Source organism: Echinops telfairi, unplaced genomic scaffold (genome assembly GCF_000313985.2).
Source record: "Echinops telfairi isolate 266 unplaced genomic scaffold, ASM31398v2 ScPeMD7_31;HRSCAF=116, whole genome shotgun sequence".
Taxonomy (NCBI): domain Eukaryota; kingdom Metazoa; phylum Chordata; class Mammalia; order Afrosoricida; family Tenrecidae; genus Echinops; species Echinops telfairi.
The window spans coordinates 23,107,104-23,123,983 of record NW_022103928.1 but is presented as its reverse complement, the minus strand read 5'-3'; the positions used below and the strand labels follow the sequence as shown (position 1 = coordinate 23,123,983).

The 16,880-nt window shown below is 53.9% G+C and overlaps 1 protein-coding gene across 2 annotated transcripts in view; it reads right to left on the bottom strand.

Annotated features, from left to right (window-relative positions):
• Nucleotides 1-286: 286 nt before the first annotated feature.
• Nucleotides 287-16,880, bottom strand: part of FAM3D (FAM3 metabolism regulating signaling molecule D) — a 48,474-nt gene continuing 31,880 nt past the window's right edge. For both annotated transcript variants that reach the window (XM_045290103.1, XM_045290104.1), the window contains exons 4-10: nt 14,652-14,675; nt 9,784-9,901; nt 8,364-8,422; nt 5,615-5,665; nt 4,533-4,617; nt 3,206-3,332; nt 287-688 (exon numbers count right to left, since the gene is read on the bottom strand). In XM_045290103.1, the coding sequence (XP_045146038.1) occupies nt 599-688; nt 3,206-3,332; nt 4,533-4,617; nt 5,615-5,665; nt 8,364-8,422; nt 9,784-9,901; nt 14,652-14,675 (554 nt within the window). In that variant the 3' untranslated portion in view covers nt 287-598. The remainder of the gene's footprint in view (nt 689-3,205; nt 3,333-4,532; nt 4,618-5,614; nt 5,666-8,363; nt 8,423-9,783; nt 9,902-14,651; nt 14,676-16,880) is intronic.

Here is a 16,880-nt window from a genome sequence, read left to right as displayed (position 1 = left end):
CTCCCCTCCCCTCCCCTCCACCTGTGATCAGCTTTCCCTCTTTGCCAACTTGTCTTCCAATAAGCAGGTCAGGACAGTGTTCTCCAAACCTGCCCCCCCGACTCTCTCTGTTCCCGGACAGCTGACACAAGATGCTGGCCTCACCCCTGAACTGAATCTCCTGGCCACCATGCGTCCTGCGGGCTGCCGAACCAGAACCACGGGCCGGAGCTGCCGGGGGCTCGTCCAGTTCAGCCCCAGGAAGACACACTGCGCCTCGAGGCGGCAGAACAAGTTCCTCCAGAAATCAGCAACAGTAACATTTAATTTTGCTCCTGTGGGGCCAGTCTTTTCTCTGATGGAAAGCCCACCTCTTCTCACAGCTGCAGGTGGTCTCTGAAGGACCCTGGGAGGCTGGTCTCCCCCCAAGCAGGATGTCCCAGCCCAGTGGGGGGGCTTGGCTTCAGAAACGGGGGCGATGCTTCGTCAGAGTGAGCACGGACATCAACCACCAAGCTCGTCTCCTCTCCCCAGGTCTGCTCGGTAGCTTGTCCAGCTGACCAACCTCCGGGCCCTGGCTCCTTGGTCAGGCAGGAGCTTCTTCCATAAAACCCCGGGCCTAAAACACCTTCTTGGGCACACAGCCCTGCAGTTCTAGCAGCTCAGGCCACCCATCGTACTTGTTTTGCTGTGGGACGTTCTTTAACCACTGGAGAGAAAGGAGAGAGAGAGATGAGGGAGCCAAACAGAGAAAGAGAGAGAGATTACTCGGATTGGTACTGTGCTTTAAGACTCCAGTGCCGCCGCCCACTGCATTTTCACCAAAACGCTATTTGAGAAGAAGGTGTTGGATGTTCTGATCCCATTCCACAAGTGGGGGACTGAGCTCAGATCCAGAGGCAACTTGTCCAGTGTCTCAGAGGTGAGATGGCAGACCAAGTGTGGAGACTGTGGATAGGAGATGCTTGGAGGGATTTAGCACTGGTTCCCCCCACCGCCATTCTCCACCAGCCCCTCTGGGACACCTCAAATACAACAGTAGAGAGAACCCCAGCCATCTTCACAGGTTTGCTCTGGGCTGGGCACCGTTCTAAGCGAGTCATCGATTTAATCTTCACAATGGCCCTGGGAAGTGCACACAGCGATCACTCCATCCCATAACGGGGAAACCGAGGCACAGTCACCGCCGACAGCCATCCAGTCAGGATGCAGTGTCATTGTGCAGTGTCAATTCACAACAGCAGGAGTGGGCAGATCACACCACCACGGAGGTAAATGTGCTCCGCCTCGTCGCTAGGAGCAGAAAGTAAATACATCGACTACCGGCACCAGAGTGGCTGATTCTCAGAAAGACGAAGAAGATGGTTCTCTGAACCCCAGCTTTCATGGTGCTGTGTCCCAGTCTGGTGGTCACCAACACCAGGTCGGTGGTGGTGCCAAGTGGCCTTAGTTATTTACTTAGTCTTGGCCCAGGGGTTTTGAGTCTGGAACCGTCACTTCCAGGAAGGACAGTGCTTGCTGTTCCAGCGTGGCCCTGAGCTCTGCTTCCCACGAGGATCCCACCTGTTGGCTGGCCCCTCCAGACCATCTGGAGGCCCCTGGTCCTGCGTCTTCTCAGACGGTGCCGCTAAGCTCACCCACTTTCTCGTCTAGCCAGGCCACGCTGTGGCATGTTACTGTCATTTCCTAGGAACATCTGTTTTTTATTTCTCTAGGGTAAAATAGTGGGAGAAAGAAGAGGCTTTCTACTTTCGTAAAGGGCCACAGTCCCTGAAAGCCACAGGGGCAGTTCTACCCAGCCCTGCCAGTCCCTTTAAGCTGGAATCGGCTCAATGGCCATGAGTGAGAAGGTAGGACATCCAGGAGGGGGATCGTTGGCGCACACGGTATGTGCCTGTGACGCTTTTCTTAGGAAAAAAATTTTTAAGCGTTAGTTTATTTTGAGGGGGGAGCTAGCAAATTGACTGAAGGTTCACAGAACAGACCATCAAGTTGACGTCCAGTAATTCCTACACGTCTTGTTTCCTGACGAGTCTGGGGAAGCCAGGGTGGTGGAAGATGTAGCTAGGATCGGAGGATTCTGTCGTGAGGGATTGTGAACAGGGTCACTCTGGTGTTTCAAACCACTCTGTAAGACGGGAGGACTCAAAGGCTGGAGGTGGGGCAGGGCAAGCTACTGGGAGATTTGGGAAGCTGTGAAGGTTGTTGGTTACAAAATACATGATCAGAAATGTAAACTCCCACCTAGTTCACCCTAGAAAGTTAAAACAACAACCAAGCAAGAAGTCATTGTAGAAGATGTCATTTTGAAAGGGGAGGGAAGCTAGTCCTTCAGAGGACGGCCGGCAGTGAGGTGAGATGACCCGGTGGGGCCCTTGTAGCCAGAGCCTCTGTCCGTCCCACCATGTGACTGGGTGAGGGCACTCGAGTAAGGTGTAGAAGATTCTAGGGTGGGGATTGGTTGGCTTCACCATTGCTCTGGGTATAAAGTGAGCCATCTCAGAAACGAAGAAGGATCCCACAAACAGCACAAAGGAGGAACCAAGGCTGATATATGTCCAAGAGCCTACCTGGGAGAGGCAGTGCCTAGACCCTGAGACAGAGTGGTGGGCTTTTTGACCCCCGAAACAAGGAAAACGGAGTGCCTTGGGGCGGGAGGCTGGCTTTGAGCCTCACCAGCACTGAAGGAGCTTTGTGACATCCATCTGATCAGAACACAGGCCGAGGGACCTGAGGACAGAAGGACTGTAAGTCCTTAGCGTTTCGTAGCCGGTGAGCCTCCCCAGTAGGCCCCAGAAGTATAACTACAGGGAGGACGGAGCCAGCAGAGAAGCCGATTGTGTGGGAGGGAGTGTCCGGATGAGGGGCGGAGGCCGGAGGCGTGTCTGTCCACTCTGCCTCACGGGACTCATCCTTGGGCAGCATGCAGTGGGAGCCGCCTCCTCCCTTCGGTAGCCTGAGGAGGTCAGGCGTGGCTTTGCCACCATTTGCATTGGCTGCTAACTGAAAGGTTGGTGATTAGAACGCACCCCAGGCTGAGGCTTCGAGGGAGTAAGACCTGGCACCCTGCTTCCCCACAGGTCACAGTCAGGATCCCCTAGGGGGCAGCTCTGCTGAGTCACCCTGAGTCACCATCAACCCCACAGCTCCAGGTTGACTCCGAGTGCCCCCTACGCCCGGGCCCACACCTCGTCCTTCTCCAGCTGGGAAGAGGCCAGGAACCCACCTGCTCGAAGGGGCTTTTATTCTTGAGGTTTTTGGCCCCTAGGAAGACCCAGCTGTCCCGGAACCCAAGTTGCTTTGCATGGGTACTCCCCAAGTCGGAGAAGAGCTTCCTGATGGCGTCATTCAGCCTGCAGAGGGCAGAGAGGGCGGTGAGGGTGGCAGGCTGCACCTGCCCTCCTCTGGCTTTGGCGTCCTTGCCCTGGCAGGGGCTGTGGAATGGGGCTCAGACGAAAGGTCCAGGGTGGGAAGCTCCCAAACCTTTCTCTCCAAAAGGGGCTTGGGTGGGGCCGGGGAGGTGTGGGGACATCGGATCTTCCGGTACCAAGCATGTGCTTGTTGGGAGGATGACAAAGAAGATGATACCTTGTTGCTATCATCACTACGCCACGCGTCTCCTTGTGTCCCTGGACAGGGGGGACCTGGCGGCTGTTTGTGACTTCCTTGTTTTCTTTTTGTGTGTGTGTGTGGGTTAGGTATTAGGCTTTAATAACAAGGTTGGAGGTTCAAACCCACCAGCCACTCTTTGGGAGAAAGATCGACTTCCTTGTTTTCACCGGGCACTCCGGAAGGAGCATTTTTTCCCATGCCCTTCCGGACTTTCTACACCATCATTTTAGCCGCAGCAGACCAACTCATGTCCGTGTCATAGGTGTATGATAACACAGCACTTGCTGTTAAGTGGGAGTCAGGCCAATTCTGACCCACAGGGACCACCTGTAAGGAGCACTGTGTGGCGCAGTGAGGAAGCACTTGGCTGCTAATGAAAAGGTCAGGGGTTCCAGCCCACCTGCCGCTCCGAGGGAGAAACATGTGACTGTCATCTGCCGATGACAGCGTTGGGAACCCCGTGGGGCAGTTCTACTCTGTCCTGTGTGGTTGCTGCGAGTCGGAATCGCCTCGACGCCGGAACACCCCTGACGAGTGGATCACCAGATCCCTGCCGGTGGATTCCAACCAGTGACCTTTAGGTTTGTGGCGGAGTGCTTAATGCCCGCAACACCAGGACTCCTACCATACCCTCTCGTTGCCATGAGTCAAGTCCCACTCACAGGCACACTCTAGAGAGCTCCCGAGGAGCAGGGAGTGGGTTCGCACGGCCAACTTGTTGGTTAGCAGCCAAGCGCTTAACCACTGCCATTAGGGCTCATCACAGAGCGCTGCGTCTGCATAGGGCAGCAGGTCATCTATATAAGCAGCGGGATGTCCCTGGATGGGAGGCGGTTTCTAGTTGCCCATGCGGCAACCAGGCTGTGATGGACACTGGGTAGCATCCAGTCACTTCCCGAGGCCAAAGGGCCAGAGGGTGCCGGGCGGAGCCCTCCTCTTACTTGGTCCCCGGGTCGTCGTAGGAGGCTACCAGCACCAGCATGTCTTCGGGGATCTCCTTGAGGAACTTCACCAGATGGTCGGGATCTGGCAGAGGGAGGAGAGAGGTGCTGGCCATTGCGCAGAAGTGACTGCTGCCTGATATCTCCGACTCCCCTGGGGGAAGGCTCATGGGGGTAGAGTGGGCGAGCCCCGTGGCTTGGGATGTGCCCAGGTGACTGACTGTCACATGCACTGGTTGTGAACCACTGGTCTAGGGGGTCCAGCAGGCAGCTCTTGGGAGGCTATGGCTGTCTGCCTCCCACACCCACATGCCTTCAGCCTGCTGGATCTCACCGCGAACACAGGGCAGCTTGTTGGTGGCACCAAGTCAATTCCAACTAAGGGGACCCTGCGTGAGGGGGTCGCACAGCCTGTAGGGCGTCCTGGGCTATGGGACTAGATGGCTGTCTCTCCCTCCCCTTTCCTCCACGCTCCCTCACCCCCTCTGCTCTCTTCCCCTCCCTCTCCTGCCTTCTCCCCCTCTCTCATCCCCTCAACTCTTCTCCTCTCCCCCTCATTGCCTCTCACTCTCCTGTCCTCTCTCACTCACCTCGCCTCGCCTCTGCTCTCTTCCTCTAACCTCTCCCTCTTCTCCTCTCCTGTCACTCTCCCTCCTCTCACCTCTAACCTCTCTCCCTCTCCTCTCCCCCTGTCACCACGGGGCAGATCTGAACAGCGTTGCCACCAGACGCCTCCAGTAGCTCTTTGGGTCCCAAGGCCCCGGAGCTTTTAAAGGCAGAGCCGTAGGAGCAGTCTGTTAAAGCCTCGACTTGGTCTGAGCAGATATTAAGACGGGCTAAGGGCAGGCAGCGGCGATATCTAGGGCCTGGGGCTGGGCTGCCAGAGAGAGGCTCCAAGTGTGTCTGTGCTGAGAATGAAGGAAGAGGTCTGCCGCTGCACAGAGCGCCCAGCTGTCCCCTCTGGCCTGGGGAAGCCTTGTGCTGGCCCTGGGATCTTACGCCAAGCACCTGCTGCCTGCCTGTGTAAGCTTGAGCAGCCGGTGTCCCTGCCATGGGCACTCAGGGCCCCACAAAGCACCTACCTCCAGAGTACATGTCGAAGGAGCTGTATTTCACCATGACCCCGGTAGTGCCTAAGGGTTTAAGCAACAGAAACATTACTTCCTGTAACACATGCCATCCTGGCAGTCATCCCGCTGAGCATGGCTGCTCCTGGGCTCGCACGTCTAAGGATGAAAACTGTAATGTAAGGATTAATAAGGATGAACACTATAATAACAGCACCATCAAGCGAGGCCATGCAGCAAATGTGCAGTCACCCAGAGGCCTTGGTTGGGCTCCTGGGCCTCTGCTCTACCTTGCATTTCCAAACACGTAGCATCTCCATTTTTGAATCTGCACAGATTCAATAAGCAGCATGCAAAATGTGCAGCAAGTGAACAAGATAAAATTTAGCTGCAAAATAATATTTCAAAAGTAACCTGCTGCTGCAGATTCTGAACCACAGCGGCCCTGTGAGTTACAGGGAAGAGCTAGCTGCTCCGGCGGCTTTCCTCGCCTGTGATCTTTGGAAAAGCACACCGCTAGGCCTTTCTTCCGCACCTATGTTGGATGGGTTGGAACTGCCACCCTGTTGATCACTAGTCAAGTACACACCTTTGCCCCACCCAGAGACTTTTAAGTGTCATCATTAAGCCAAAACCCAATGCCATTGGGCCAATTCTGACTCCTAGCTGCTCTTCACAGGGCTGTAAATTTTTACAGGAGCAGACAGCCTCATCTTTCTTTTGTAGTGTGCATAGTGAGTTTGAACCACCAACCTTGCGGCTAGCACTCCAACCCTTACCCGAGACAGTGTACCAGACATCAGTAAAAAAACCTCACTGCCATTGAGTGAATTTCAGCTCTTATCAACTCTACAGGACAGAGACCTCCCCACAAGATTGTAAATCTCTCCCCAAGATTTGGTAGTTTCAAACTGAGGTTAGCAGTCCAACGTGTAATCCCTTACAGGCCAGACATTACATTCATTGCTATCAAGTCGATTCCAACTCACAGCAACCCTATAGCACAGGGTAAAACATTCCGTGTGTTCTAGACACTATAATTCTTTATGGAAGTGGAAAAGCCTCGTCTGTCTTCTGTGGAACAGCTGGTGGTTTTGAACCAACGACCTTAACAGTAGCCTGAAGTGTAACTCACTATGCTACCAGGGCTCCTACTCCAGGGCACCAGATATTAATCCCATCTAAATAGAAAGTTTGGGATTTCTCAAACTTTTGAGGACCAAGTATTTTTGGTGGGCTGAACGTTAGTCAGGGTCTCCAAGCTCAGTAATCTTGAATTGCATGTACAGGCTTTACCGAGGGAGGATTTAAGAGGTGTTCTGCAGGAAAGTGGCAGTTCTCAATTATGACCACTAGATGGGAGTATTGCAGAGGCGATCGCCACCCTACAACAACCCTAAGGTTTACAGAATCCAGAAGAGAGGCTGGGGACGGCGGCGAGGGGGTAGGGAAGGAGAACAGGTCCCTCCAGGGCCTCTCTGTTTCCCAGCTTGGTCTAGGACAGGGTGGGGAAGCGGGGTGGGGGGTTCACTTTGCAGCCTCTCCACGATACTCGCTCTCACTGGTGTTCCAGTCCCTTGAGGAGCTTCACCATAGACTCTTGAAAGGGGACCTATGACTCCTTGAAATTGCCTCATAATTATGCCGCCCCGAAATGGAGGGTACAGGGATGCTGTGGAGCATAGCTTGAAGCATTTCTCTAAATTCTGGTCACGTAAAGGTTAAGAACTTCAGATCTGGCTAATCATCCCCAAGCAAAGGTTGTGAGGGGAGAAAGTAGCCCCCCCCCCGTTATTATCAGCACACGTGTAATGCCACAAGGCACACCCAGAGGCCACTCCACCCATGACCACCTCTCCTCTTTGCAATCCCATGTTCTCCCAACTCACACGTGGGGGTCCCGGAGAGGGCGTGGCCAGACTTCCCACAGCCGGCGTGTGTGGGTGGATACTATGAACACTTGGGGTCACCCATCTGGACTCCAACCTAAGTCATTCTGTGCACTGGCTGGGTGACCTTGGGCAAGTGGCTTGACTTCTCTGAGCTACCCTTCCCCATTTGGAAAATGGGGACACGGGCATAGCTTAGCATGGTGCTGAGGTTTAAAATAAAAAGCCACACTCACTGCTACGGAGTCAATTCCGTCCCGTAGCTAGCTGGAACGGAATCAAGTTCCGCTTGCTGATGGTTATTTGTAGCCGGGGGCTGGGCAAAAGGATGACCACTTGCCCGCAGTACCGGCCCCACGTTCTGTGGGCGGCTCAGGCTGGGTTTAGGGGTGAGCCTCGAGGGCCGCCATGCTCCCTAGGACTTGTGGTTCCTCCCGGGACAGGGAGAGGCCTGGCTGGGGCTGTGGGTCGCCAATAGGAGGTGTCGAGTCGTTTCTGACTCGTGACCTCATGTCAGGGCAGAACTGTGTTCCACAGGGTTTCCCAGAAAGATCTCCAGGCCTTTCTTCCAAGGAGCTTTTGGGTCTTTCAGCACCTCCACCCTTTTGGCTAGCAGCCAAGCATGTGGGGTGGACTGGTCTCATGTACCGTCTGCGCCTCGCCCGAGGCCTGGCGGCGTAGTGGTTATGCCTGCTCTAGGCTTCAATCCACAAGGCCCACAGTTCAAAACCACCAGGTACTCCAGCCACTTTGCAGGAGAAAGTCGACTCCCGTAAACCAGTGACGATCTCAGAAAGCCACAGGGGCAGTTCTCTCGGTCCCCTATAGTGTCAATCTGCGCCGACTCCACGTCTGGAGGGCGGGCAGCGACTCACCATTGATGAGAGCGATATTCAGGCCTCTGTCCACGTTGTTTTTCACAGGGCTCATGATCCTGAAGAAGAACAAGTGAAAACAAAACACAACAGTTGGTCCCCGAGCGGGAAGGCGCACTCCGCTTTCGCACCCAGAGTGCCCACATGGCGCGGTGCGGGGAGCACCCGGAAATACACGGAATAATTAGGGCCATCTGCTTTCTGCTGGAAACTGGCAGTGGGCAGGACTCTGCAGCCTGGCGCAGCTCAGAGAGGAGGGATGGCCAGGCCTGGCGTTCCGTGGGTTGCACGTGGTGCCACCCCCTCACCCACGCTGAGAGGCAGAACTCAGAGCGGTGTCTGGGTCTGGTCACCAGTGGGGAGCCTGGTAGCCTCACCCCGACTTCTGGAAGTTCCCGGGAGGCGTTGAGGTCTTCAGTCTCAGCTCGCGTGGTTCTCTGAACTGTCCCCTCCCTCCTAGGCCGTGACGTGTCCCTGTGATTGGGCCGGGCATGGTCATGTGACCCAGGGCAGCCAGTAAGATGCCGTCTTTAGACTTTCACCGGGATAATGCTGAAGGGAGCCATTCACTTTTCAGTTGGGGGCGGGGGGTGTGTGTGTGTGCTATGTCAATCCCCTTGGGGAGGTCTTCCCTCTTAGTTCAGTGCAGAAGCCCATTTGCAGCAGGGAAAACCGAAGCTCAGCCACAGAGTGAAGCAGAGCAAAGGCTGGTGAGAGTGGAACCGCTGAAGACATGGGTTGACTCCCTGGATCAAGCTGGACCTGAAGCCTGCTGCCTCTGTTTTTTGGACACATGAACCAATGAATGGCCCGACCCCCCTTTCTAGCCCCTTAAAAAAAAGTTGTAGTTCGTTTCAAAATTCTAACAAAAACATCATTTTTCTGGCTTCTTTTGTAGGGAAAACTTGCTGCCCCAGGGCCTTCCTTTCATGGGCTGTATTATAGGTCATTCCTGCTGCCTCCAGGCTGGGATGCCATTCGTGAACCCTCCCTATAGCCGTTTTCCTTCTGAGAAGCCTAGGCGTTTGGCTACCACACAGTCTTTAGTGCAAATCACTGGCCAGCTTTACAATCGGAATGAAACGGCGTGATGGAGAGAGTGAGAGGATGCTATGAAACACAGATGCTGTTAGGATTATTACTTATAGGACAGCATAGAACTGCCTCTGTGAATTTCTAAGGCGGTAACTCTTTAGGGGAGCAGGAAGCCTCATCTTTCTCCTGCTGAGAGGCTGGTAGGCTCGTAGTGCTGACCTGGCAGTTAGTGGCCCAACTCCCCACCCGGGTTCCTCAGTGATCAAAGGTCTGAGGAAGGTGTGGGCTGACCTGGGCCTGCCAATTGCCCCCTCAGAGTCTGCCCAACCAATGAATGAATGAGTGGATGAATGAAAGGAAATAGCAGGGCCCCTCAGGCACTTACATTTGGTTTTCAAAACACATGGAAGGTCCCACGACATTGGCGGCCCCGCTGTTAATTTTAAATGCAAAGTAGTCGGTGGGGCAGGACTTTCTGAGGCCGCACTTGAACTTCGGGACTCCTGGGGAGGAAACAGAGCAGCCTGGGTGAGCAGCCACTGGGATAGGGGTCTGAGGATAGCAGGGGAGGGCCAGAGAGCAGGCTCAGGCTTCACTGGCGACTTGGCTTGGGACCCCTGCTCTTCGGTGCCCCTACAGTGTCTTTAGCCACCCCATCAAAGCACATAGGGTGCTGGGTCCCACTGCCTGACTGCCAGTCTCCTCACCCAGTACAGAGCTGGGTGGGCTTCCCATCTGGGCACAGTGCTGGGGCCACTCGGGGGCCTCGGTGAATGTGCTTGGCCAGTGACAGAGTCATTGTGAATAAGGGGTTCTCCTGGGAGCCTCGCTCTGGGGTCACTTTTTGAGATTTCCGAGGTCCTCCACTGACAAGCACCCTGGGGCCCTGGCATGGTGGTTAGGGGCATCTTTAGGCAGTCCTTCGCCCTCTTTGTCCCTCTTCTTGCTCATCTATCAAGTGGAGCCCGCGCTAGGCTCTCGTGAGGGAGAGGGAGACCCGGACAATGCCCAGAATGGTGCCCCATTCTTCATTCCCACATGGAGGAGCACGTGCCATGTGTTGTGCCCAGCAGGCATCAGTACCCAGCCCCGCTGTTTTGTCAGACCAGGGCCTGCCCACAGGACCCACTAGGGGGCCTGAGAGGGACACATGGTCTGCCCGGAGCCCAGAGGCCTCAAAGACAGCTGGAGGCCCTGGGCCCTGCTCAGGCGCTGTGAGCTGGCATGTCACCTGTGCTTCTGCCTGGCAGCTTATAATTTATATTAATGCGTGTTTCTCACACCACCTGACAGCTCAGAAGGCACCATTAGGGAAGGTTGGATAAACGTGGAATTAGGGAATTTTCAGCTGCAAAAGGGAAACAGACACTTGACAGGTTTTCTCTTTCCCAGCCCCTGCCGCGACCCCAGGGGAGGGGGGGTGGGGGCTGAGGCCCTGCCGGGCTGGCATGGAAGCAAACCCGTTGGCTTGTCAACAGAGCTCACACAGCCACATTTGTGCCGGGTGCTGGGCACTTGCTATCTGTTACCTTGTTAAACCATCCCCACCTGGAGGGCACATGCAACACCATTTGGCATCCAGTCGGTTTTGACTCACCAGGCCTTTCTTTCTTCTGCAGGACCTCTGGGTGGGCTCAGACATGGGCATCAGGGGGCATCTTAACTGTTTCATTCCCAGGGACTCAGCCATAGGGAGGGGGTACCCAGACAACATGCATGGAATGACTTGGGACCAGGCTGAGTCTGAGGCCGGAGGTGCACAGGGCACCTTTAGTGACACAGGAAGAGTGCCTCTCTGGGTGGGCACAGTCCACTGGGCAAGACTTGCGGAGCCCATGGCACCTGCCAATAACTTCCGGCAGCCCCTTCCTAGGAGTTAGGGCCACCTGGACACCCCGCTGGGCTTCTGTTTCCTCGGGTGAGTGGACAGTCCTGGTGGTCTGAGGGGAATTGTCCAGTTCCTCCCCCGACTCGCTAGCTACCCACGTGATGGGGGTAAGGAGAAGTCAAAGCAGGGCCTCTCACAGAAAGGAGAGCAGGGTGTGGAGACATCCCCGAGGGAGGGTGGGAGAGAGTGGGCCTCAGGTCGGCAGTTCAAGACACATCCTGGGTTGGAGTCATGGCTCTGGTTCCCCTCCCTGGCCCTCTGTGGCAGAGGATGAGCTAAACTGAGGCAGGGTAATGTTGTGGATCGAATTTTGTGTCAACTTGGCCGGGCCATGCTGCACAGTGTAATGCAGTTACCCACACTCTTGTGATCTGATGTAATTATCCTTTGAGTTGTAAACCTTCACCTTCATGAGGCTAGCGAGGCAGGATTAGAAGCAGTTAGGTGAATGGATGAGGTTGTACCCCGAGCCACTCACATTTGAGATGCAAAAGATATTAAACAAGTGAGCAGAGAGGAGAGGGACCTACGATCACCAAGAAAGAAGAGTCGGGAGCAGAGCACTTCCTTGCACCATAGGTTGCCGAACTTATTTGGCATATCGCCCCTTTAAAAACAAACAAGCAAACAAATAAACCAACCTCAGCACCCCCTGGCAAAAAAACCCTTTAGTACTGTAACCCATAACCCAGGACAAAGTGTCTGCATCTGTCTTTACAGCCTTGCTGGATCATACCTGCACCCGCCACTAGAGGGTGGTATTGTCCACTTTGGGAAACCGTTTTGGACCCAGGGACCTTGCACGGAGAATCTCCTAGACCCAGGGGAGATTGATGCCAAGATACATGGCAATCTCCAAGGAATGCTGGGCTCACCAGTACTGAAAGCAGACAGGACCTTTCCCCAGAGGCTGCACACAGAGAAGCCTTATCTTAGAGCAGGTGCCCCCAAGTCAGATTTCTAGTCTCCTAAACGTGAGAGAACCACTCTGTCCATTAAAGCCACCTGCTGTGGTGTTTCTGTCACAGTAACACTAGAGAACAGAGACAAATCTTCACGGCTTCTCTTCTCCTAGAACCGCAGACCCCACATCCTGCCCCGGCCCCTTTATGGAGAGGCTGGCTTACTTTGGAGGCCGAAGGCTCTCTCACCTATGTGGGAGGCTTATTGCAAGCCTCAGGGAGCACACCTGGGTTTGTCCGGAGTATAATCAACTGCACTAAGTCTGCTAAACCCATGTCAACAGGCTGGCTTACGCAGGCTTTCCTGGAATTGATTTTCTGACCATCCAGCTTTCCCGGCAAGCTGCCGGAGGAAGGGGGAGATGCCCAGGGGTCTCAGCCACTGGGAGGCAGGGTGTTTACCTGCTGTGCTCTGGCTTATGGCCCACCCCACCTGCAGCCTTAAATCCAGAGGCCCAGCCTCTCAGAACCCCCTAACTCTGGGGCAAAGAGCATGGGGCTGGTGTGATAGGAAGAGCATGAGACTTGGGGGTTCGCATTGGGTGGTGCTAACAGTTAACTGCTGACTCAAAGGTTAGAGCTTCAGGTTGACCTCAGAAGAAGGCCTGGTGATCTACTCTAGAAAAACCAGGCATTGACACCCCCTCCCCCAACACGCATGGGGTCGCCATGAATAAGAGTCAACTTGACACCAGTGGGTCTGGTTTGGGAGTAGGGAGTGGGAGAAGTGTCAGGAAACCTGGGCTCTCATCCCAGCTCATCTACTGGCCTGTTGTGTGACATGCCAGAAGCATCTCGCTTTACTTTGGTCAATGATAAAATGCGGGGACTGATTTGTATCAAGATGATCAAACCGGTTTCCTCTTAAATGTCAACCAGTCTTTACTGCTAGGAGCTTAAAGAAAAGCTCCTGAGACTGCCCATAGACTTGGAGGGAAAGCATTCTAGAATCGATTGGTGAAGCCTACCATGGGAATCGGAAAGGGGGAAGCAGCATTTGTGCTTGGATTTGCCATCCCCTCAGCAGATGATGTCTATGTGTTGGTTCTGCACCAGGCTGCTGTGGATTCTGTGTCTGTGAGAATAAGACCTAGGGGGCTTCAAGAAGGTGAAGTTGAGGGCTTGGGGTAACTCATGTGGTTTTTGCTCTCTGTAATCCCACAGTGCACTGGGGCTCCATCAGGTGCAAGCCCAGTCTTTGAACGGCTTCCCTCTTTGGAGTCACCACCCCATGCAGAGGAGAAGGAGGGCACTCCAGGTGCCTCTGGCAAAGAGCTGCTGAGAGGGTTGACGCTGGAGCAGCCGGAGCAGCCGGCAAGGCTGACCACCACCACTTAGAGCTGCATGGCCTTGGCCAAGAGCTTCACTGGGCTGAGCCTCAGTTTTCTCTCCTATAAAGTAGGAGTGATTATAGCACCTACAGGGGTTGTTGAGGCCGACACGAGAGGCCCGTAAGTTCTGCACAGTGGCTGGCACATAGAGGCACGATCACGTCCTCCTCCTCCTTCTCATCATCGATACCCTTCCTTCTAGCTCCTCAGCACCATGCGCTCCTCACTGAAGTCTTACTCAGGCATCCACGAGGCTCCAGGGCGCTTGGCATTCCTGCCCCTCTGGGGTTCTGGCCTACTCCCCACCACTCACTGTGTCTGCCTCCCAGCCATGTCTCCACTGGTCCTCACGATCCTGCCTCCTGGTCTTTGCACTCCTGAGAAGTGGCGGCCATTCCCTCTTCCACGAGCTTCTAACTGCCTCATTCTCCAAGGCACATTGGAACCCCACCTTCTGAAGCCTTCCCTGAACCAGCCCACTCCAGGGGGTGCCTCTCCCTGGAGCGTGATTCCCCGCCCCCATTGGGGCACTTGGTATTCTACCCCAACCAGCATCCTCTCTGTGTGTCTTGGGCTTCCTGTGGTCGCAGGCATGTACCCTGGTAATTAGAAGTCATGTACCATGCGTGGAGGCCCTGTGCTCATGGAGGGCACCCAGCCAGGTGTGGGCCTCAGAGAGAGGAGGGGCAGGGGCTGTGAGGGGGGAGGCAGGGTTGGGGCCAGTACGGACAGCATGGTAGGGGATGGATGGTCTGGGAAAGGGGCCGGAAGACCTGGTGGGCCCTGGAGAAGAGACAGTGGGACGTCTCACCCTAGAGCACCAGTTCTCAACCTGTGAGCTGAGACCTCTTTGGGGGTCGAATGACCCTTTCGCAGGGGTCGCCTGATTCATCGCAGTAGCAAAATTACAGTGATGAAGTAGGAACAGAAATAATTTTATAGTTGGGGTCACCACAACATGAAGAACTGTATTAAAGGGTCACAGCATTAGGAAGGTTGAGAACCACTGCCCTAGAGCAATTGGGGTGTGTGTGGGGAGAGTAATGGGGGTGGGTGGGGAGTGTATACTCACGGGTCTCCTCCTTGGAGGCCAAGCCTGGAAGAGAAGACAGACCTAGTTAGCGAGAAAGTTCTTGGGCTCCCCTGTGGGAGGGCGGTTGTGGGCTGGGGTCCTATGTCAGGTCTCTAGAGGACAGGTTCCAAGTGGGAACAGAAATAGTAGGACCACAGGGAGATTATGAGAGAGGAATAAAAAAATAAGGGAATTGGCTGACTATACCAACTTGTTTCTTGTTCCCGGGGAGTTCCCTTTCCTGGCATTTCCCTGTGGTCTTCAGGGGGCTGTGCATCTGTGATCCCTCCCTCCATCGGTGTCTGGTGTAGCATGTGACCTCATCCGGGCCAATGATAATATTTCATTCCTCTGGCAGCAGTGATTGGCCCAGAGCTGGGCATGTGAAACTAGCAGAGCCAATTAGAGCTTTTCCATGGGTTGTTCTCGGGTCCTCCACTTCACTGCCCTCTAGGGCAGCGGTTCTCAACCTGTAGGTCGCGACCCCTTTGGGGGTTGAACGACCCTTTCACAGGGGTTCTCTAATTCATAACAGTAGCAAAATTACAGTGATGAAGTAGCAACAAAAATAATTTTATGGTTGGGGGGTCAGCATAACGAGTAACTGTATGAAAGGGTCACAGCATTAGGAAGGTTGAGAACCACTGATCTAGGGGATTCTGGCTCACAGTGAAGCTATAGGGCAGAGGAGAACTTCCCATGCGGGATTCTGAAACTTTTACTCTATTTGGGAGTAGAAAGTCTCATCTTTCTCCTGAGGAGTGGTGGGTGGTTTCAAACCGCTGACCTTGCAATTAGCAGTGCACCACATTATCGTTTACACCACCAGGGCTCCTGTGACAGGTGGCCCTAGGAGAGGGAAGTGCCTCTTTCAGGTAAACTGCGAGAGGAGCCTCTGGAGATCTGGTCCCCGTCATGCTTGACTTGGAAAGGAAGCTGTTCATGGCATGAGGTTCGTAACAGCAAGCAGAATCCAAAGATGCGGAGAGAACGGCTTTCTGGGCCTTTGGACCCAGTCAGGCCAGAGGCCAGATGGTCACGCACTCTCTCATTATGTGACTCAAGATATCCTGTTTTGTTCAAAGCAGTTCGAATTGGGTTAGGTAGTCCCTCCTACCTGAACGAACCCTGCTGAACATGCCAGGTAAGTTTGTTTGATCTCTGATTTTGGTACCCTGGGCCCTTTCAGCATTTTGGAATCTCCTCAGCATAAGATAGCTCCATCTTTCTGGGGACTCTTTGCACTTCCTACTCCAATAGGTTCCAAGTTATTAAATGCATAAAATAAAAGAGATTGATTACAAGGGAAGCCAATTATATACACAGAGAAGAAAGCATGAAGATTGGATTTGTGTTACAGTCCCCTGTGTGCTTCCATATGAATGCATTCAATAATAAAATGGGTGGGTGAAGACCCAGATTAGAAACCTCCAAAGAAAATGAACAGTCAGTCCCCCTTTAAATATCTGAACGCTAGAATGTTTTCTTTTTAAAAATAATTTCTTTAAAACAATTTTGTCACGTTGTCATGAGCATAAACACAGAAGAACCTAGGCCCGTTTGCTGCTTGTCTTCATGTATAATTTCACGACATTGATCTCAGTCTTTAAACGGTGCCACTGTGCTCACCTTCCTGTGCAGAGTCATTTCCAGTCACCTGATGTGGTTGCTGTCCCCTAAGGCTCTTATCAAACAGTCCTGTGCGTGCCCACTTGGTGCATTGTGGGTGGACTAGCGCCTCAGAGAGCGCACTGCCCAATGCAGACCTCCTTCCCGAGTGAAGCTCAGCTGTTCTTGGGCTTTAAGATGACTTCGGGGGATATTTTGGTTTAATGACGATCTCAGGGCAGTAGTTTGGGGACTTGAAAAAATGACAATCTTTCTTACTAGTTGTGTTCTCTAGATCCTGGGTTCTGGTAATGGACAAATATTTTTGAATGTTCCATGGGCAAACCTGTTTGACCCCAGCTCCGAAGGGCAGGGGCCCCTGCTGCATGAGACCAGTCATTGCACAGGGCAGGTTGAGTGAGAGGGGGAGTAGAGTTGTGATGAGGAGATGATGTCTGGGCTCTCCCCTCAAGCATTGGTCTTTCTTTGGCTCTAGGTGGGAGCAGTGCCCTTCTAGAGGATACTCCAAGCTCTGCTGTCTCAGCCTTGCTAGCTGACCTGCATACACTTCTTCCAAGGCCATCTCCCACCACTCACTGTGTCTGCCTCCCAGCCATGTCT